The 23,388-nt window shown below is 38.7% G+C and overlaps 1 protein-coding gene across 4 annotated transcripts in view; it reads left to right on the top strand.

The window, feature by feature from the left end:
• Positions 1–23,388, top strand: part of arhgap10 (Rho GTPase activating protein 10) — a 68,502-nt gene that overhangs the window by 18,770 nt on the left and 26,344 nt on the right. For 3 of the 4 annotated variants that reach the window (XM_061679420.1, XM_061679422.1, XM_061679418.1), the window contains 12 exons: positions 715–819; positions 1,680–1,809; positions 2,796–2,902; positions 3,001–3,095; positions 4,190–4,271; positions 4,408–4,450; positions 5,336–5,404; positions 5,725–5,799; positions 11,541–11,625; positions 17,330–17,395; positions 17,963–18,021; positions 19,947–20,052. In XM_061679420.1, coding sequence (XP_061535404.1) covers positions 715–819; positions 1,680–1,809; positions 2,796–2,902; positions 3,001–3,095; positions 4,190–4,271; positions 4,408–4,450; positions 5,336–5,404; positions 5,725–5,799; positions 11,541–11,625; positions 17,330–17,395; positions 17,963–18,021; positions 19,947–20,052 — 1,022 coding nt within the window. The remainder of the gene's footprint in view (positions 1–714; positions 820–1,679; positions 1,810–2,795; positions 2,903–3,000; positions 3,096–4,189; positions 4,272–4,407; positions 4,451–5,335; positions 5,405–5,724; positions 5,800–11,540; positions 11,626–17,329; positions 17,396–17,962; positions 18,022–19,946; positions 20,053–23,388) is intronic. The other variant, XM_061679419.1, reaches the window with a different exon arrangement.

Here is a 23,388-nt window from a genome sequence, read left to right as displayed (position 1 = left end):
ATCAATGGACCAATGTTATTATTATTGTTATTTAAAAAGTCCTGCTCATCATACTGTTCACATTTTAACAGCATGAGACCAAGCTAAAATGAAGCAAAGTGAATTGAGAGAGACTACTAAATGTGACAGGACAATTAAGCCAATCATTCCGTATGTGTGTTAGATAACTGCAGTTGTTTATTTACATTCAAACCCATCTTGTAGCAAATGTGAGTGATGTCATCCACGCTATGATCGCGAGATTACAATTTCAGCATCCCGGGCAGAGACCTCTATAATCCTGGCCCCCTCATACTGGTCGTTGGAGACTTCAATCTTGTTCGTCCCTCTCATTTACTAACAGCTTCACATATGTGCAACAAGAGGGAATAAAACTTTGCACTTCCTGGATGCTAAATGCCAATGTAAACGGAGAGCTTGTATATTTTAATTAGAAAATAATATTTTTAGTTATTGAGGAATGTATTATTATTTTAATGATTTTCTTGTTGATGTATGTACAGCATTCTTTTACAGCTGCAGTTGTTGTTAAAGTGGTACAGACATAGTTGAATTGAGTAGTGTACAGTATATGCAGTATATACAGCTGCAGTTGTTGTTAAAGTGGTACAGACATAGTTGAATTGAGTAGTGTACAGTATATGCAGTATATATGGTCTACTCTGTCACATGACAGTGCTGTCGTTTTTAACGTGCCGTCGTCCTCTTTTGCAGATGCTGGCCTTCTTTCAGACAGTCTTCACTTTTTATCACCAGGGTTTTGAGCTCGCCAAGGACTTCGACCATTATAAACGCGCACTACAGATAAATATTCAGAATGTAAGTAATAACAATGCAAACTTATTGTTTATAGTTTCTCTGTACTAGACTGATATAGAGGGTACAGTGGGTTCTAAATATTACGATGGAGTTGCGTTCCTACAGTGGCGGTGTATACTGAATTAGTAGTCGCGGTGTAGTCTAATGCTAACGCAGTACTAAAGTCATAATCAGGCTACAGTAAATACTTTTATGAAAAAGATCCAGGAATGCATTGACGCCGATACTCTACGTCTGTACTTGTACTTGAAAAAAAATGGTTTGATAAACCATTGGAGTTTGAATGATGAGAAGCTATCGAAAGTGGATGGATGGACACATTTAACAAGTTTCTCTACTCCCTGGTAGTGAAAGCCATACATAGCACTTGGTCATTCGCATGAGACTAGACCGCCCTCTCAAAATAGAGGGTGAAAAATGTGCTGTAGTTCTTGACCCTTGGGATATTTTGACAGAAGCATGTCACAGACACGTTATGAAGACCATAAATATGAATTCAATGTAAATGTCTAAATGTGGTCCTTGATGGCGTAGTGGTACACTCGCCTGACTTTGGTGGGTTCAGTTCCCACTCAGTGACGGTGTGAATGTGAGTGTGAATGGTTCTCCGTGTCTATGTGCCCTGCGACTGACTGGCGACCAGTTCAGGATGTAGTTCGCCCTTCGCCCAAAGTCAGCTGGGATAGGCTCCAGTGCCCCGCGACCCTAACCTGGATAAGCGGTGTTGAAAATGGATGGATGGCTGTCTAAATGTGTGGCATGAAATCAGTTTTCCAAATAGCGGCCAAATGTGCACTCAGGAGGATTGCCCAGCTACCTTTTCTGTAATCATTGCAAATGTCGCGGTCCCTCCCTCACAGACGAGGAGTCGATTCGAGGGCACGCGTTCAGAGGTCAACGAACTCATGAAAAGGATCCGAGAGGCGCCTCAAGAGTACAGACAGACAAGCCCCATCAGCTGCGAGGGCTACCTTTATGTCCAGGAAAAACGTAAAGATTCCTTTTCCAATATCATAGCAAAGTGCAAACGTTTTGATGGCCTTTCTTTTGCCTTGGCTCAAACCCTTATTTGGTTTCTGTGATATGCTCAATGTAAATATTGCTCTCTGCATGCATAAACAACTGTTAATAACAATACGACACAGAATTACAAACTAGTTCAACTAGGTCCGACATTACTGTGCTAATTTCCTTTTCCCTGACAAGCCACTGTACTATCATGAGTAGTTTTTAAATTACCACTTGGCTTGATTTAAGCCCCCAGCTATGTTTGTTTCTTTGGCACACCAAAACTGCTGGTTTATTCATCTAAAAAATAAAAATAAAACAATTACCACACCCCAAAACCATTACTAAAATTTTACTAAATATACATTTTCTTCGTGAATATTGGAAAAATCCCAATTTCTTTTCTGTGTCAATAAATTTATCCTAACACTCCTGTTAAGGTTTTATTTTTTTTGGGTATACTAAAAATATTTGTGGGTCAATTTGAAATATTAAAAATTATAGATAGTAAAAGAGAGACTATTATGATTATATTTTACCACAGAGCTATGTAGATTTTTTAACTTTAAAATGTCAATTTGACCTGCAGCATATCGGGGGGTTTAATATGCCATGTATGGGTTTTTAGGAATTCCAAAGTAATTTCCAAAATAAATAATAAGAAAAGAGTAACAATTGATTAGACCAGCAGAAGTTTTATCTCCCAATTTTTGGGGCATTTAAAGCAATGTTTTTCATCCGTAGATTTTAAACTTTAAAATGTGTCAATTTGACTCTCAACATAACATGAGGGTGAAACGCGATGCTAAGTGCAGTAGGACTTCAGGGACTTGTTGTATCATGATCACCAGTGGTTAGGTATAGCAGTCCTTGGATAGTAAGTATATATAGTGTATACGATCATGCTAACAACAATAATTTAAATACTCCCGTGTCTCATGATCCATAGCATTCTTTCGGTTTTGCAGGGCCACCTCCTTTCGGTTCAAGTTGGGTAAAACGCTACTGCACGTTTGTCAAAGAGCAGAAGATCCTGCATATGGTGACGTTTGACCACAGATCTGGTGGAAGGAGTGTGAGTGTGCACGTGTACAAATTGGACATTCAGACTTTCAGGCCTGTTGGCGAAATTGTTGTCATCTTGCGTTTTCTCTTTTTTGTTTTACTCTTCAGGGTGAGATGGAGTCAGTCACGCTTAAGTCCTGCGTCCGCAAAACGACAGACATGCTGGACAGGAGGTTTTGCCTTGAGCTCGACATTACCGATCGGTATGGTTCAATTTGTTTATCTTTGTGAAATGGCGGCTCATACCATATTTCCGAAAAATAGTGGCCATAAGTGTTCATTTGGAGGGAAGCGTCCTTGAGCTGAGGAAAGATGGGACATAATAGGCAGGCTCCCAAAATTAAACATTTCTCTGTTTTGCTGTTTGTATTTCACTTGTCCTTTTATTGTATTTTAGGATGGAATTGCATATTTTGCATATGACTGCTACCGATCTCAGTTTTTAAATATGTCTACATGCCAGGAGCATACACTGGTTTATACACTGCATTCTTAATTATTATGCAAATTATATATTTTTCTCAGGTTCTCCTAAATAGGTCGTACAAATGACAGTCAACATAATTTTCAAGTCATCAATGGTCAGAATATAACATGTTTTTGAACAAACCTCCCAGTGATAATATTTTCTGGAAAAATAAAAAACTTAGAATGACTCTTCCATATTATTAGGCACAACAGACTTTCAAGCCATTTGACATGTTTTAAATAACTGAAAATAGACATTTATTCCATTTACAGCATTAGGGGGTCATATTTACTGAAATCAAAAGCTATTTCAATCAAAAACATAGCAAGTCAACTTCCATTTTGATTGACGACCCCGTATTTGGTAGCAGCTTCACAATTCTTACATCCATTAAACTTGAGTTTTTGGGGAGTTTCTGCATGAATTTCTTTGAGATGGTGCAGTGTCATGCTTGTGGAGGAATTTGTTAATGAAAGCGCAGTTCTTCTTAAGGTACCATGAAAGAAAGTGGTCAGTCAGAAACTGCTGCTCACAGAGCAGTGTAGAGTCAGAAGTCTCCTCTAAATTGGCGGAAGACGAGATGCCAAAAACCCGTGATTGGCAATTTGTTGACTTCAAGCTTTAAACGTCGGTGCGGAATAGTATTCGACTAATCAGTTCAACCCCTTGTGTAAACAATAGCATCTATAAACCTCTATAAACGGAGGTATTTACACTTACTACTGACTGACGCACCCAGTGATAATTGGCGAACAATGTCTTCTAGAGGGATGGCCGCTATTTGAAATCCGGTGTTCTCCATGGCCTTAATTTTCTGGTGTTTCTCAGGCCAGGCACAGCTCTCACAGTGCAGGCTCTGTCAGAGGGTGACCACAAATTCTGGATGCAGTCCATGGGTGGGAAGGAACCTGTGAGTCAAAACAACTTTGCACTATGTCATCATCCGCAACTCACTCTATGCTGTTAAACTGCCACCAAAATGTTGCACTGACCTGTGGCTCCCCTTGTTGTCACTTTGCCACAATAACAAACATTTCTTATTGCAGTTTGGGCGCTATCTTGGGAGGACCTATTCTAAAGAGAGAGGGAGTAAGTGTCGGAATGGTAATCGGATATCTTGAGTATTAGGAATGCACTGAAAGGAAAAGGACAAATATTATGTTATGATATATGACATACAGTATATTGAAATATTGTGAGAAAGAAGTTGTACTTTTAAGCAAGAGCTCATCATTTTAGGCCAATAAAGTAATAATTATGAGAAAAAAGTCATAATTTTATGAGTAAAGTCGGAATTCTACAAAAAATTGCATAATTAGACGAGGATGTAATTTCACAAGAATCGTGTCAAAAACATGACAAAAATAAAACCGAAACATGACGAGAATTAAGTTGGAATATTAGCAGGAAAAAATAATTTCATGAGAATAAAAAAGTATTACAAAAATATAATTGTAATATGAGAAAAAAATAGCAAACCTTTATAATATATTAAAAATCATGAGAATGGAGATGGAAGTCAAAATGTTACAACAATGCACTTTTAATAACAGAAGAAAAAACACATTTGTGAGAATAGTTGTATGAGAAAAAAGTCATGCTTTCATGAGAAGGAAGTTGAAACATTACAAGAATACACCTGAAATATTACAACGAAAAAGTTATAATTTTGTTATTTAAATTATATATAAGAACAAGTAACAATTTTACAAAACTTAAGTCAAACTTTTCCAATAATAAAGTAGGAATGATGAGGGGGGGGAAAAAGTCAGACTTGTATGAAAATAAAGACGTAAAAGAAAAAGTTAGAATAGTCATGAAATATTACTTCAAAGGTCAGTTCCATCAGAATATAGTAATATCACATGGGGGGAAAAGTGTTTTAGAAGCATGAAATCGAAAAGTCCAAGAAGAAAGTTGTAATAATGTGACAAAAAAGACAGTTATGAATTAAAAACAAAAGTTCTCTTGCAGTCGATGCTCAGCTGGATGACGTGGGTCTGACTTTCGTGAAGAACTCCATCAGCGCCATAGAGACACGAGGTGAGCATAATACTGCACAAATGCTTGAATTGGATCAGCACAAAACTGACCAGTAAAGTTCATTTAGTTAAACTGAGAAAAAAATGCTGCCAACTATGGTGGAGAAACGACTTTGGTGCATTGTCTTTCTGTGTACACCAGGGGTCAGGCGTGCACCAGTTTTGAAAATTACTTACTGCTAATGATCACAGTTCCTGTTGATGTATTTACATGCAAAGTGTTACCTGTCATGCAGTTATTTATTTGATGTTTTTGCTTGTTCTCATGCCACCAAAGCCATTGCAATGACATTAAAGCAGCGTTTTATGATCATTGCACAGGTATAAACGACCAAGGCTTGTACAGAGTCGTGGGAGTCAGTTCCAAGGTTCAGAAGCTTCTCTCATTAATGATTGGTAAGTTTTTATCATATGGATTATGCTTTATTTTTTTTAATTTTTTTTTCCATAATTCAAAGATATTCAAATGTGTCTTAATAATGTGTGTGACCTGCTTTCTTCAAAGCACCCCAAGTTTAGAGTTAGGGTTTCCTTCAGCTATTTAAAATTTTCACTCGTGGTGATAGTACGCCATACACTACACGTCATACACTTGTCAATTACGTTGTGGGGCTGTGCATATGGCGCAAGTTATAAGAATATATTTGTAGTATTAACAAGTAAAAGTAGTAATTTTATGATGATACAACTGTAATAATAAAATATAAATGCAAAATGTTTAGCATGTTATTTACTGAGAATAAAGTAGTAGTATAATGACAAAGTTGCAGTTAAAAAAAAGTAGGAATTATAAATAAATGAAGTACAAATAATACATTAATAAAGTTGTAATATTACAAAACAATTGAAAAAGAATTAAGAGTATAAACTGGTAATGTTGCGAGAAAATGTAATTTTTTAAAAACAAAATAAAATTGTCTTAATTAGATGAATAAAATTCCCAATTACAAGAATAAAATTGTGAAACTATGAGAAAATAGTTGTAATTTATATTTAATTTAATATATGTAATTTAATATGAAACAAAGTTGTACTTTTATGACAATCAAATCCAAATATTATGAGAATACTGTTGTAATATGACACAAAAATGATCAAATTATCCAAGAATACATTTGTAATATAACAGGAAAATGTTGTAATTTGACAATAAAGTAGTAACTTTACAACATGAAATTCGTATGAAATGAAAAAAAGCAAAATGTTTCATATGAAATTAGAATTTTTTTTGAGAATGTCTGAATATTAAGGCAAAGTTTGACTTGTAAAAGTAAGTACATTTTCCAAGAATCAAGATAAAATTGTGAAAATACTACATGAAAAAATATAAAATCATGTGAGAATACATTGGAGCTATTACAAGAAAACAGTTGTCATTTGTCGGGAATAAAATACATTACATTACGAAGCAGTTATAATCATACGAGTCAGATTTCTACTAGAATCAGAATAAAGTTGTAATATTGTGATTTTTTTCCCCCTAAAAATATGAGTGGCATTTTTTTATTTCAAGAATAAAATTGTGACATTATGAAAAAAACAACTTTTTAAATACATTGAAAATAAAATATTACAACAAAGTTGTACTTAAGTAAATTTGATGAGAATCAAGTCAAAATATGAGAATAGAACTGTAATCTCACATGGAAAATGATCAAATTATACAAGAATAGAGAATTTAATGTTACAAGAAAATTCCTCTTTTATCAATGGTAAAATTGTAATATCATGAGACTTCATATACTTGTCAATCAGCATGGAGACTCGTGCATATGGCGCATACAGCGGACACGTCAGCAAACACGAATACCCCTACCCGCACCCTCCCTACATACACACACGTCTTTTACACTCAATATCCATCCTCATCGTTTGCACACTCCGACGTTCTCCCACTCGTGTCCTTCCTCGCCTGCTCTCTAGTTACCCGCCGCCTCTCGCAGACGCGGGGCTCACTTTTCCAGCGCTGTGCTCAGAATGACAACAAACCCCAGGCAGCAGTCAGACCTGTCTTGTCTTCCACAAAGTTGCACACTCATGCCATACCCACTCCCATTAGCTGACACTCGACCCTGTAGCAAAGCAATGGGATTCAATACAAAAGCTATTTAAAGAAATCTGCCTTGACAAAGACTGTGATGCTCACTTGTCAGATTATAATTAAACACTATTTATTGTTGTTTGTTCTATTTTTGTGTCCTCATTTACATTCATGCGAGAGGCGAGTTGATGCAATGTACTTGTAGTCACGTAATTCCTTTAAAGGTGTGTGTAATTTGGAGTAAAGTTCTTAAAAGGGATATAATTCATTCGCAACATGCTGTAGTTCTCGTTAGGCGGAAAAGTACAATAAAAGATAATCTTAAGAATACAGTATATACAATCATTTATTTTAATTTACCGACATTTGTATTTCTATTATGCTATATCAAATGTTATTTTTTAAAATGGCTAATGGGATTAAATAAAAATAATATACTTTTTAGTGTTTCGATAACTTTTTCTGATTTTTAAGAACATTTTGGCATTTTTAAATTTTTCTTGTGAATGTAGTTTATAATTTTTATTTAAATATGTTGTGTATTTTAGATTTGCAATTGTTTTAATTTGTGTATTGTATTATTTTATTTTTTTCTACAATGTTGTCCCTTCTTTTAAGGATGTTTTTACATTTCCATAAGAATAATTAGCATTGTGTTTTACTATATTGTTTTATTACAATTTTTTGGCTTGCATCGATGCACCAAAATTAAGATTCTCCATTTCTGACCATGCTTTGATACGCAATTCAAATTTTCTCAATAAATTAATGTAATAAATATGTTTTTATAAATTGTTTGTCAGACTGTGCCTGATGTCTTTGAAGGTGCATTAACACGTTCGACGTGTTGCCCGGGACTTGAGTAAGATTTTTTTAAGCAGTTATCACAAAAAGCATATATTTTAGTTATCATAGTAGAAATAGTCTGGGTCTTGTCGACTACGCAATTTCTATATCTGTTCTCAACCGGCCAGCTGAAATGTTCCCATACTGCTGACCCACAGTAAATGACCTTGGAGGGTCCACAATTTCAGGGTTACTGGTCTCCTAATGTAGTTGATAAAACATTAGCGGTAGCCACAGTTTTACTCACTCCAGATGATCATCACCGTAAAATGTTGCCACATGACACAATTTTAAGAAAAAGAATAATAATAATTCTGGATTTGTAATTTTTAAGTTTTTTTGTTTTGGTCTTGTATCAGGTTTATTTTTTAAAAAATATATATATTTTTTAAATATTTTTTTTTATCAATGTATTTTATCAGTCTTTTTTATTGTTTAATTTTAAACATTATTTTACATTTATTCATTTGATTTATTTCCCATATTTTATTTTATTTATTATATTTTGTTTAACCTTTATATAGGTACATTTCAATAAATTAGAAATAGAAAACTTCATGTATTTCTGTAGTTCAGTTCAAAAACTCCTATAAATTCACTACACAGAGTAAACTAGTTTATGAATTTACTTGTTATTTTGATGATTTTAGCTTACAGCTAATGAAAAACCCACATTACCATCTCCAAGTAATTAGAGTGTTACATAAGAAACTGTCAAAAAGATTTTAATGTGGAAATGAGGTTGGAATTGGCCTTCTGAAAAGTATTTTCTTTCGAATTAAGCTGTATAATTTGAGTTTCACTTTTGGAATTGCATGACTGAAATAGAATGAACTCTCCTACAGTATTCTCCCGGTAATTTATTGAGACGCACTTGTAGAATATTTGCTGTTCACATATCAGTAAAGAGAATTCTATTTTAAATACCTTTTATTTTGAGTTTGTTAGCTACTTTTTTCTGCATTTAATTTAGTTACTAGAATGCTGCCTTCAGAAAAAAATAATTCTGACTTCTTCTGACAATATGGAAGCAACGAAAACACAAAATGTGAGTTCATGGTTGCAACTATATTTTTGTATAACAAAAAAATGTTTGTAGTGCACATATACACATATAGGGGTCCTGAATTAAAAGTTAGCGAGCCATCTTTTTGGATACAGAAATAATATGCAGTAAATATTAAAGAAACAAATACATTTGCATTAATTCAGATGTGATGAACAACGTAAACAAATCATAACAACTAAACAGCTTTAGCACCTTTTTTTCTTTGCTGTGTTGTCATTTTAAAGGAGAGATTCTATTCCCTCAAACCCCAATTAATAGCTTCCGGCTGTTCTAATAAAATGTCTGTAATAGGCTTTTGTCAAAATACCCCAAGGATAAAAATTACAGTTCACTTGATAGCTACTTTTAACACCGTGGTTGATGTCACTTGGTTTCCTGGGGACCTCTACTGCAGAGGTCAAAGCAAAGTATGGCTCTCGAACCCAAACCCTCAATGCATGCAAGCCTGCATAAAGACCATTCATGTGGCGCATGCAGCAGGCACATCGCCAAGCACCCCCCAAACAACCCACACGCTCCATCCGCAGCTTTGTCAAACTTTTGAATATGCAACCCTTCAGACACTAATACCATCAGCTGTCGCAAATCTGTGCATCCAACAAAATTGTGGAGCTACGCTTACCTTTTGGTTTTGATACGATAGTGTTTCAGACAATCCGCACATCACTTGAAAGTGGCTCTGGATCTTGCGATTATCGATGCTAAGAGCTAGCATGTAAATGGCGTTTTCAATATATTTTAGCATTAAACTAATTGAACTTTCATGAGGCAGAGCTTTGTAGTTGTTTAAAATAAACTTCTTCGTTTTATGTTTAGTTTGACAGTAAACGTCGACTGGGAGTGGCATTAAACAGATTCAAGCCTCTTTTTTTTTTTGCAAAACTACTGCTTTATGGTAAAGTGAGTTGAATTGAGTTCACTGCCACTATGCAGCGCTGGTATTTCAAGTTTGAGCTTGCATATCAAAGCACAAAATCGGCCGAACGACAATAGTCAGATCACTCATGTCAAAACACCGCTGTAGTTTAAACTGTAAATGTACCACAAACTAACATCACAAAACACTTTAATTTCATTTCAAACTAGTCTTACAACATTACTAAAAAAACCAAAAAACAAAAAAAACCATACACACGCGGTGAAGACTCTCCATAACAACCCAGGCTAAATGTAACTCCTCCCCTACATATGAAGTCTTTCAGTCGAGCTGTATCACTTCAACCCTTGACACTAATTGCTACTTTCCTATTAACCTTGGGCGCCATTTTAGGAAATTACAAACTAATTTGAGAAGCAAATGTGAAGAAATTGGTGAGATAAAGTATCCTGGAAAATGGCAATGGGACAAAAATAGATGACTAACATTCCCATGTCTGACTTATGACGCAGCACGCTTCTGCAAGTTCAATTCCCAGCCTGGCACCTCTCCAGAGTCCCAGCAGAGCCTCTGAAGTAGTGAGGGATTAATTAATCTTGTAATTAGTGTAGAACAACTAACTTGCTTCCACGTCCGTCGGGACCGAAAGCCCTCCCAGCTGCATAGCTTTTTTCGGCTCGTACGTCTCGTTACAACCTTTACTGTATTTATTTATTCTCACCTTGCCAAGAAAAAGGCCCAATTTGCTGTTATATTGCAGGTGCATATTCCCAGAGGCGGAAAGTACAGTTGTGTTAAACTTGTGTTAAAAAAAATTACTCTGGTCAAAGTAGAAGTACTCATTCAGCTCCTTTTCTTAAGTAAGTAAAAAAAAAGTACAGACTCAGAATTATACAAGTAAGTAAAAATACATTTTTGCTGCTTATTATACTGAACCCATTTGGATAACTTTGGCTAAGGCTCTTATTGCGTCAAAAGAACATCTTCCCATTTTATATATATTTTTTTCTATTTGATGTTAATGCACTGGTTAAAAAATAATTATAAGTTACTCACCGGTTACACACCGGTTATTATTATTTTTTATTTTCAAGCAATTATGTGGCGGACCAGTTTTTATTTGAGTTATATTCTAAAGTAACAGTACTCTTACTTGAATATAATTTTTGGCTACTCTACCAACCTCTGCACTGAAGTAAAATGCAGATACCTGAAAAATCTACTTAAATAACAAAGTATTTGTACTTCATCCCACTTTTGGAAATTTAAAAATTTAGAAGAATATTGTTTTTTGATTGGTTTAGAGGAGAAGAGCAATGAAGTGCACCTGTCCACCAGCGAGGACTGGGACGTGAAAACCATAACCAGCGCACTGAAGCTATACCTGAGGTATGTATGCCCATAACGGAGACCATGTGGGAGCTGTTGAATACAACAAAACATGCCCAATCTTGCTTTATAAAACTGCTACAGAGTCGATTATGCAAGGTCGCTCCTCGATTCTGCGCCCGACCAGGTTGACGGCGTGTGGGTGAAGCGTGGATATTAAAATGCTCTTTGGCTTCATGAAGCCCAGGCAGTTTAAATATGCTGTATCTATGTAGATGTAGGCTGTTTTTGCTTTAGATTGACTCAGTGGCAGATCAAGTTTCCCCCCTTTCAAACTGCCCTTTGAACTCATCAATCTGATTATCTTTTAAATTTATTTTTTTATACAAGCATACAGTGTACGCTCCCAAGATCCAACACAGTGGTTAATGTTCAGTTTGGAGGCCATTTTCCCTCTTGGAAATGGAAACAATCTGTTCCATAGTATAACGTCATCGTAAAAACTTTATGAACAATACAATGAAGCCCAACATATTTGCAGTTTGGGACTTGCAAATTTGCATTTCCCCAGATTTTATTTCCTCCAATAATTGCAGAAAATGTCTGCTAATCGGTCTTTTTGTGCTCTGGCCAAAGCAGTAAAATTACTTTGGAATCTCGGTGTTGTTGTTATGTTGAATTCATTGATAGTGTTTTTTAATCTGCATTGGAGATGTCCTGTTTTGTTGGTGGTATTTGAATGCACCTTGTGCACCATCAAAAGTGAAAGGATGTTCCTGCTCTTTCTCCCGATGCAGCTACTTTTATTAGCCAGCGTAGTTTGCTTTGCCGTTAGAATTTGTCTGTATTCTCTAACATTTATTATTGTGTGTAAATACGAAAAGGTGAGTGTAATGACTTAATACCGTTTGTGTAAAGTTCTAGTGCGCGTATTTGTTACTGGGTGATGTCACGTCAGTTTGCGAGCATGTTATTTCGGCTCGTATGCTAATTAATGAGCCTCATGTTAACGTGGTTTGTTTGTGTTGAATAATTTCACTACTGAATACAGTTGTTTATGTAGCAAGGGTTCATGATTGTGTACATGGAAGTTGCATGCCCTTGGTGCTTTATGATCCTCTATGTTTTAAGTGTTTTTCCTGTCTGTTGTGGCGCGTCTATAGGCAATTACAAATTTAGGAACGGCATCAATTAGTAGCAAATTTTTGCTATTCGCAGCAGGAGTCTGTCCCTATCCTGCGCGAAAATCAGCGGTGCACTGCACAGACAATGTTATAGTAGTAAGTATGTTATAACATTAACATTAACATACTTAGCGATCATATAGTTGTAAAACAATAAAATTCTCATAAAACATTTTTTTTTTCGGTGTCCCAGTTTATCCAATTTCACTTAATAAGTCAATTTTTTTTTGTTTGATTATCACAAGTAATGTATTGTTCATCTATCGATGCCAGTGACGTATAGTGATCGGCAGAACACGCAAATGCTCTTCCACTAGATGGCAAAAGGTACAATTAACCTGTGTATTCACCTGTTACCATTCATACAGCAGAATAAAAGCTTTGTGCACAATGAGGCCATATTTCACACTATGTACATTTTTTAGTAAATTGAGATGAGATCCATCATTGTTTCAGTTTATATACTTTTTGTGACAGTTTTTGTCAGAAAAGATGTGCAGCTTCACGCTTTTCTGGCTGCTAGCACTCTCCAGTCCACTCAAATCTCTTTTACGCAGCCTTATGCCAGGTACACACTGTGGAGCAACCCTAAAATGTGGGCGTTCCCTGTCAAATCTGCCTTTGCACTCAATGCTGCGCGCATTCTCCCATGGACATAAGCACTTTTCCTCTTCCACACTCCAGAGGCTGTCGTAAGTTCCACCACTTGTGAAAGTGAAACATTATATTGCACATTTTGATTCAGCTGTGTAACTGCCCGGCAACGGCTAACTCGTACTGACGGTGTGGGGCACACCTGGCCCATAACGTTCACCTATGCTCACCGACTTCCCTACCTAATTATCTTATTCTTTTCCTTTCGGCTTGTCCCTTTAGGGGTTGCCACAGCGCGTCATCCTTTTCCATGTTAGCCTTTCTCCTGCGTCCTCCTTTCGAACACCAACTGCCCTCATGTCTTCCCTCACGACATCCATCAACATTCTCTTTGGTCGTCCTTTAGCTCTCTTGCCTGGCAGCTCCATCCTCATCATCCTTCTACCAATATACTCACTATTTCTCCTCTGAACGTGTCCAAACCATCGAAGTCTGCTCTCTCAAACTTTGTCTCCAAAACATAAAACCTTGGCTGTCCCTCTGATGAGCTCATTTTTAATTATATCCAACCTGGTCACTCCGAGAGTGAACCTCAACATCTTCATTTCCGCCACCTCCAGCTCTGCTTCCTGTTGTCTCTTCAGTACCACTGTCTCTAATCCGTACATCATGGCTGGCCTCACCACTGTTTTATAAACTTTGCCCTTCATCCTAGCAGAGACTCTTCTGTTAGATAACACACCTGACACCTTCCTCCACCCGTTCCAACCTGCTTGGACCCGTTTCTTCATTTATTCACCATTGCTCTGGACGGTTGACTCCAAATATTTAAAGTCCTCCACCCTTGCTATCTCTTCTCCCTGTAGCCTCACTCTTCCCCCACCACCCCTCTCATTCATGCACATATATTCTGTCTTATTCCGGCTAATCTTCATTTCTCTGCTTTTCAGTGCACGCCTCCATCTTTCTAACTGTTCCTCCACCTGCTCCCTGCTTTCACTGCAGATCACAATGTCATCTGCAAACATCATGGTCCACGGGGATTCCAGTCTAACCTCATCTGTCAGCCTATCCATCACCACTGAGAACAGGAAGGGGCTCAGGGCTGATCCCTGATGCAGTCCCACCTCCACCTTAAATTTGTCTGTCACACCTACAGCACACCTCACATTCAACACTGTTCTGCTGTCCTTGTACATGTCCTGTATTATTCTAACATACTTCTCTGCCACTCCAGACTTCCGCATGCAGTACCACAGTTCCTCTCTGGATACTGTGTCATATGTTTTCTCTAGATCTACAAAGACACAATGTAGCTCCTTCTGACTTTCACTGTACTTTTCCATCAACATCCTCAAGGCAAATAATGCATCTGTGGTACTCTTTCTAGGCATGAAACCATACTGTTGCTCGCAAATACTCACTTCTGTCCTGAGTCTAGCCTCCACTACTCTTTCCCATAACTTCATAGTGCGGCTCATCAACTTTATTCCTCTATAGTTCCCACAGCTCTGCATATCACCCTTGTTCTTAAAAATGGGCACCAGCACACTTTTCCTCCATTCCTCAGGCAACTTCTCACGCGCTAGAATTCTATTGAACAAGCTGGTCAAAAACTCCACAGCCACCTCTCCTAGATGCTTCCATACCTCCACAGGAATGTTATCAGGACCAACTCCTTTCAATTTTTCATCCTCTTTAATGCCTTTCTACCTTCCCCCTTACTAATCATTGCCACTTCCTGGGCCACCACACTTGCCTCTTTTACTCTCCCTTCTCTCTTATTTTCCTCATTCATCAACTCCTCAAAGTATTCTTTCTATCTATCTAGCACACTACTGGCACCAGTCAACATATTTCCATCTCTATCCTTAATCACCCTAACCTGATCCACATCCTTCCCATCTCTATCCCTCTGTCTGGCCAACCTGTATAGATCCTTTTCTCCTTCTTTAGTGTCCAACCTGGCATACATGTCATCATATGCCTCTTGTTTTGCCTTTGCCACCTCTACCTTTGCCCTATGTCGCATCTCAATATATTTATTTCGCCTCTCCTCGGTCCTCTCAGTGTCCCACTTCTTCTTAGCTAACCTTTTTCCTTGTATGATTTCCTGTACTGTGAGGTTCCACCACCAAGTCTCCTTCTCTCCTTTCCTGCCAGAAGATAGACCAAGTACTCTCCTGCCTGCCTCTCTGATCACCTTAGCTGCAGTGGTCCAGTCTTCTGGAAGCTCCTCCTGTCCACTGAGAGCCCGTCTCACCTCTTACCGAAAAGCTGCACAACACACGTCCTGTCACAGCTTCCACCACATGGTTCTCTGCTCTGCCTTTGTCTTCCTAATCTTCCTCCCCACCACCAGAGTCATTTTACACACCACCATCCTATCCTGTCTAGCCACACTCTCCCCTACCACTACCTTACAGTCGGTAACCTCCTTCAGATTACATCGTCTGCACAAGATGTAATCCACCTGTGTGCTTCTACCTCCGCTCTTGTAGGTCACCCTATGTTCCTGCCTCTTCTGGAAAAAGTGTTCACTCCAGCCATTTGCATCCTTTTTGCAAAGTCTACCACCATCTGTCCCTCCAAGTTCCTTTCCTGGATGCCGTACTTACCCATCACTTCTTCATCACCCCTATTTCCTTCACCAACATGTCCATTACAATCTGCACCAATCACAACTCTTTCTCTGTCTGGGATGCTCAGAACTACTTCGTCTCGCTCCTTCTAGAATTTCTCTTTCACCTCTAGGTCACGTCCTACCTGTGGGGCATAGCCACTAATCACATTATACATAACACCCTCAATTTCAAGTTTTAGCCTCATCACTCGATCTGATACTCTTTTCACCTCCAAGACATTCTTAGCAAACTCTTCTTTTAAAATAACCCCAACTCCATTTCTCTTCCCATCTACACCATGGTAAAATAATTTAAACCCTGCCCCTAAACCTCTAGCCTTACTTCCTTTCCACCTGGTCTCCTGGACACACAAAATATCAACCTTTCTCCTAATCATCATGTCAACCAACTCCCAAGATTTTCCCGTCATAGTCCAAACATTCAAAGTCTCCACATTTAGTTCTAGGCTCTGTGCTTTCCTCTTCTCTTTCTGCCGAAGAACCCGCTTTCCACCTCTTCTTGTTCGACTTCGACCCACATTATCTGAATTTCCACCGGCACCCTACAGGTTGACGCCACCGGTGGCAGACGTTGTTAACCCGGGCCACGACCGATCCGGTATGGAATTCTTTGGATGAACGCTCATATTTGTTTGGCAAAGTTTTAAGCCGGATGCCCTTCCTGACGCAACCCTCTGCATTTATCTGGGCTTGGGACCGGCCTACAGTTTGCACTGGCTTGTGCCCCCCATAGGGCTGCATCCCTACCACATTATGGCGAGGGGCAAATCCCAATGTATTATATCATATTAATTGGCGTGGATTATTTTTTTTTTAATTATTATTATTTTTTTCCCCCTCTGCGATCGGAGTTTTTTCAATTCGAACATGCTGCTTGGAGTTTTACTTTTAAAGCGCGAGGCTGACTTACAACAACTAGTCATCGTAATAGTGCAATGGTGAGTTAGAATTTGAATAATTTTTTTGTTTGCTCTTGTTGGTGGTCAAATCCAATAAAGTGACTCGCTTGCAGGCTGTGATGCAAGAAAGTTTGCAGGAAACTGCTGGCGACAGGCACACCAGCTTTTCTTTTGATGGACCTCCAAGCATGGATTCAGTCATGAGCAAAGTATTCTGATTAAATTACGTTTATTGGATGTATTTCATACAAAATAAAATTGAAAAAAACCACACATGCTCTCCTTCAAAGTGTAGCGCATTAAACGGAGGGGTGCACACGTCTCACTGCTGATGACACAAATGCTACGGAAGTTAGTTTCATATTTAAAGTGTGCTATATTTCGAAATGTATTTCTATGACATTCACAAGTCTCTGGAAATTTCCATGCTCCATGATTTACAGCCAGCTTCAGACTTCAATGAGTCACGCCTCCTTGGTGGCTGCGCACAACTTTCCAGGTTATGCACGGTGAGTCCGTCAGAGGTCTGGACGGTAGAATGCGCGTAGCGTAATGGTCCGCAAGCCAGGCACGGGGAAAAAAAAGGCACGGACGTGACAATATGGCCCTAAATGTATAATGAAACTTGCAAAACTAAAACTCAAATGATTATTCAACTTGAATCCTACATGCATAAATATTTGGAACACAATGTATATCTTAATATTTGGTACTTTTTAAAAAAACTCTCCAGTTCATTTTTTTGATAAATTTGATTACTTGGGAGTTATGCTTTCTACTTGTCTACTCTGTCTGGCCTGCTGGGATAAGACCAATGTCCTCAGTTTCCTCCGAGACTTAAGTGCCTCTGGACAACATCCAGCTCTGCAGTGAAAGTACCTTCAGATGAACTTGGTTATCTCAACACGTGCGCCATCTAATTCTCCCCCCACCCCGGCCCAGGCCACATTAATCATGACTGTGTGCACACACCCCATAAAATAGTTACGGCTGCTATTTCTGTCCCCCTGCCCCTCTTTTCTCCCTCACTCGCTCTCTCTCGCTCACTTATTTCAACTCTCCTTCTCCCCATGCAGGAGCCTACCCGAGCCACTGATGACCTACGGACTTTACAAAGAGTTCATCAGCCCGGCGAGTAAGTCCCACCGACAACCACCACTCTTTCCGAGTGCAGACAACATGCAAATGCGAGTGAACGCAAGTCCAGTATTGGGCGAAGAACTATATTTAGCAACAAAATCGACACCACGTCTCACTAGAATAATAAGAAAGTAGAGAATTTTGATGACTGTGGGAAAAGTGTGGGTATTGAAACTTTCCACAGAAAAAAACTGTGTGTGAGAGACCTCTTTCATTGAGAAAAGTATGGGTGTTGAACCCTTCCACGGGGTAAAGTATGGGTGATGAAACATCCATGGGTGCAGTGTCCCTGCAAAGTATGCTGTACAGAAGAGTGCTGGTCATACCAAAGCATTTTCTAGTTGGGGGCAGGGGGGATTTATATTGATCATGGTGGGAAATGTGTGGGTGTTGAAAAATGTTTCTGTGTAGAGTGTGGGTGTTCAACAACGTAGGTGTGTGAACCCTTTCACCGGGAGTGGGTGTTTGAATAATTACCGTGACATCTACGTATGCTAATTTCTGCTAGCCCATCCATGGTGTTTTGCATTCAATGTTACCATGAAATTAGCAAACTTTCATTAGATTAAATTATACGGTTTGGTTAAAAAAAAATTTTTAATACAGAATGTTTACCTCATTTATTTTATGTGTCAATTTTACAGTAAACCTCAAGAAACAGCTTGAAGCAACCACACTTTGCCTCTTATTTGGAAAACTGTACAAGCGAGAGTGGGAACAGCCACTAAGTAACTTTAAAAAGGGTTTTGATAAGTGTAGGTGTTTTTTAATGACTTTAAATGTGTTCAAACCATGTTGGCGGGGTAAAATTAAAAACATTATGCTCTCTATATCGTAGATCTTCACCAAGCGCAGGTGAGTCTGGAACGTATCCCTTGTGATAAAAGGGGGTTCGCTGCATTAAATGGCCGTCATTCCCGAATGGTAAAGGCCATGGTTTTGTGAATCACGTAAGATGAAAGTCTACACTTCACTCACAACTGGATTGGTTTATTTCTACTCCTTTGCAGTGCTTGTCAAGAGTGCGTTGAAAATGCCGACTGACTGGCTGAGCTTACCTTAACTTTGTATCGTACTGACTTTCTTTTCAGAGTTTGTTCATGACACTTCTGAGTGTTAAGTGCCAGTGTAAAGTGACATTCATGAGCCACTCAACTCTGGAACACTTTACATTTAATCTCCACATTGATTTTATTTTTTAAATTTTAATTTATTTTTAACCACGCCAGTATAATAAAATGTTTCATTTACTTGCAAATGTTCCCTGTGACCTTGAATGGAAACCATCCTCGTTTCATCCTGTGTATGATTTTGTTTTTAATTAAATCTTATTCAAAACAAGTGCTATAATTGGCTGAGGTTTGACATTTTTATCAGGCACTCTCAATGAGAGGAGGGTTGAAAAGTGGATTAGCCGTGATTTTTTTTATTTATTTGTTTGACAGATGACGGAATTCTTTTTAGTTTTTATTTTATTTATTTATTTATTCCCCCCCCACATCGTCGTTCCCATAGTAATGCTATCTGGCGTGGGCGCTCAGATGCCCATGTGTGAGGAGATATTTAAGCCATTTCTGTTTTTTTAAATGTAAATCTATCTCCTCTGCCAACCCGATAGCTCCCCCCTCCAACCTCTCTTCTACTGCCAAATTCCACCAGGCTTCACGCCGTATATTACCATTACACCTCTTAAACGAGAATGCATCATTCCCTTGCCCTTAACCCCCCGTCCTGGAGCTTTATTGCCCTCCTGATGATTGCGCCCTTAAAGATCTGCTAACTTTTTATTTTTCGTAATGTGTCCTATTAGGCGCTTCGGTCCTATAAGTTGAATTGATAGGATGATTGCAATCTCCACTCATGGCTTCCCGCCACCTGCTTATACGAGTTACTTTTTTTTTTTTTTTTTTTTATAAACAGAGAGCGGCAGTCCAGAATCTCGCATCCAGGCCGTCCACTGCCTGGTCCACAAGCTGCCGGAGAAGAATCGACAAGTCCTCGGGCTGTTTATGAAGCATCTGGCCAAGTGAGTGATTGCCGTCCCCGTAGTGGTCATAGTTCATGCAATCTACAATCATCTTAGCTCGAAACTCACTTCGTCCTGCCTGTCTGTCTGTCTCCTCATTCTCACTCCACATGCTTCTTCTTCTCCTTCTCCCTCACTCCCACTCTTCAGTCTTCACTCCCCCTTCCCTGCTGTCACTCCATCTCTTTCTTCGCCACCGATGCCGCCAGCAGCCTTGCGCGTTAGCGTGTTTCTTTCGCCTTTTCGTGTATTTTAACAAATAGCGGCCAGAGGGCTGTAGATTTACTCAACTGCAGATGGGGGGGAGGCATCTGCTAAAGGAGCTGACTCTGTTAGGGCGAAGTTGTACAAGTTGTAAGAAGCATTTTTGGAATAATACTTAGCAATGTAACCAGTATATTAAAATACACAAAATAAAAAGTTGGGTACCTTAATGGGGACGTAAACATGGACACGCACAACATTGTGGAGTAGCAGCTGGTGAGTGGGGTAAAAGTTCATATTCCAAGGTTGCCAAAACTATACACACACACATTTTCTTTTCCTTTGTCAGTCATTTTCTGATCTTTCTCCGTCTTTAACTCAACTTACATGCTCTCTCTCTTTCTCTCTCCCCTCGTCTCTGACTGGTCTGTGCACCGTCAGTGATTTCAGTAATTACTGCCTGCAATGCAGATTTAATAGACTGAAAGGGTGGCAGACCTCGCATATGATTGGTCTGTACAGTTCATCACTACCGTAAAGCCTGAAATATGTTGTGCCGCTTAAAATAGAAGCACCCTGTATGTATTTAATCATAAGCATTGTCTTTTGCCTCTGGTGTTTGGGACTGCTTCTGGATCTAGGCACCGACCACGAGTAAGTGACATCTGTTTTAAACAATGTCACAACAATCAGAGTGAGCTGTTTAGCTCCGTAGCACACTAGCTAGTTCGCTAGCGGATGTAATAAATAGTTAACTTTCCCTAAAATATCCAAGTTATTTACATCTATGGAGCCAAAGCCGTTCCGCCAGCGTGTTGCTACGTAGTGAGCGGCGCGCCCGGTGTTACCACAACAATGAAAATGTATCGAGTCCAGAAAAAAAGTCTCATGTCTGTTGTATTTATGAAATGATAAACCACCCTACTGTTCTTCTGATTGGCTAGCACCAAGACAGGACTTGTTATTTTAGTGGAAAATTATTTGCTGAAGGACTTCAGCAACACACACACACACACACACACACACACACAAGGCTCAAAATATTTTTTTTCCCTTGAGGAGCAGTTTTGCTCATCATTTCTTCATTTGAAGAGCAACTTTCTAATTTTGAGGACCAATTTTTTGCATCTTAATCGCACAGGGACCCGAAGCAAGGATTTTATGAAACAATAAAAATATGACAATATAATGGGGGAGTTGAATGTAGGACTGCAGCTAATGAATATTTTAGTACTCGAGTATCGTACTTAGAATTCTATCAAACAATCGATTATTTGGACAAACTATATTTTTGCTTGGTTAAAGCGCAATTTTTGAAGACAAAAGAGAAAATAAGACCTTTCACTTAATATCGTACAACTAATTGGTTTCATTTTTTATATAACCAACAGGTTTTTTTTTCTTGAATTCATATTGTGCATAAAAGAAGTCTTAACAGCCTTTGTGCATCACTTAAACAGCTAGCATTTTGTGACATATTAATACATTAGGTTAATGGGTGTGCATTTATGAACTTAGACCAGCTGACTAGGAATAACACAAATATTCTTTGTACTACTACAAGTTTTGGAATTGTTCCATTTGTTCAAACTAAAACGAAGAGACCTCAAGAGAGAAAAATGTTTCCTTCATCTTCTTAACCAAAACCCTCCTCTGGTTGGGTACTTGATGATGATCCATTTTACCCTTATTCCACTCTGGCCACATTTGCAATGTTTTTCACCTACTTAGAGATCATCAAATTGGCCATATGTCACACAAAAAGCACACTGTATGTACTGTTATGGTTGCCTTATACTGTCCTTGTCACAGTTAAAAAAATAAATAAATAAATAATAATAATAATAACAATAATAAAAAAAGCCACACATTCGACGATACTCACAATTAAAAGAGACATTCCGCAGCCTGCAGTGCTAAAGTTATGTTAGTAAGGTAAACCAACGTTAAACTCACTGATTTGCGTTGTGTTAACTTCACCTCTGTCTCTCGGGTCGTCGACGTCATACTCAGCAGTGAGAAAGGTCCATGTTACATCCAATGGCCTTGCATTTCACTATGAAATGCTAACATACTTTTGCCATTTGTCTTTTTTCTCTCTCTCATCTCAATTCGATGCCACATTTTACATCCACTGTCTTCGCACTCCTCAATCGAACGCTTCACTTTCACGTCCGCATATACCGATGGTGACATAAGCGTGTTGTCACATACGCCACTGCCTGCTTCCGTCTTCACGACAGTCTCCACGGTAAACATAATTTGCAGTTTTGCTTTTCAATGGGTTTTTTGATGCGCTAAATGTGAATTTTGACCCGCAAACTGCGAAGCGAGACCACTCAATTCGAGCCTTGCACACATATGTAGGTAAGGAACGTTGTGCATCTGGATGTAGATTCTTTGTTTTTTGCGTCCCTGATCTTTTTTTGCATCTAGTACGCGGGACGCACATCAAACGAGATCCCTGTATTTATATTCTAATTCTAGCAAGACTTAAAAGTTAAATTTGACGATCGGTAGCTTATTGAAATTGAAATAGTTCGCATTGAAGCAATTCATGATGCTTGATGGTCTCTTTATGACAGGTGGTGTATTAAATTTGTTAATTGTAAGCACTGTTTAGCTCCTGGAGTGTAGCCTGTTTCAAGGGGATGGTGCTGTTTCATGATGATGAACAACGGGTCATCCCACCCACTCAACTGCAGAACGAATGCCGAGAACAGCTTTTGTTATCATGACGGCGCCTGGGGGTGGAGCTATGGAGGCAAGAAGCTTCCACTTGCGGAAGTTGAGCCCACATTGTGGGAAAAAGGCCAGTGCCCATAAAGGCAAAAGCATTTTCACTTGTACAGACAGCACTATGCTAATCCATTGCTAATGTCCATTGAACAAAACTCAATGCAGCTCTGCTTACCTCTTGACATGATAGCCACTTAAAAATGGTGGATTGTCGCCCAGTCTGGCGGCCAAGTCATGGGCGGAGAAAGTGCAGAAGCTGTTATTATGCAAACAAGCTGAATTCTGATGTCACAAACGGCTTGCTCACAGAGACCACCCGTCTATCCATTGTATACAAGGATTTAGAAAATCCCTTTTCCGTAATATGCCCACTTGGAATCGATTATCTATTAG

The sequence above is a fragment of the Phycodurus eques genome, chromosome 6 (genome assembly GCF_024500275.1).
Source record: "Phycodurus eques isolate BA_2022a chromosome 6, UOR_Pequ_1.1, whole genome shotgun sequence".
In the NCBI taxonomy this organism is placed as follows: domain Eukaryota; kingdom Metazoa; phylum Chordata; class Actinopteri; order Syngnathiformes; family Syngnathidae; genus Phycodurus; species Phycodurus eques.
This window is presented reverse-complemented; position numbering and strand designations above follow the sequence as displayed.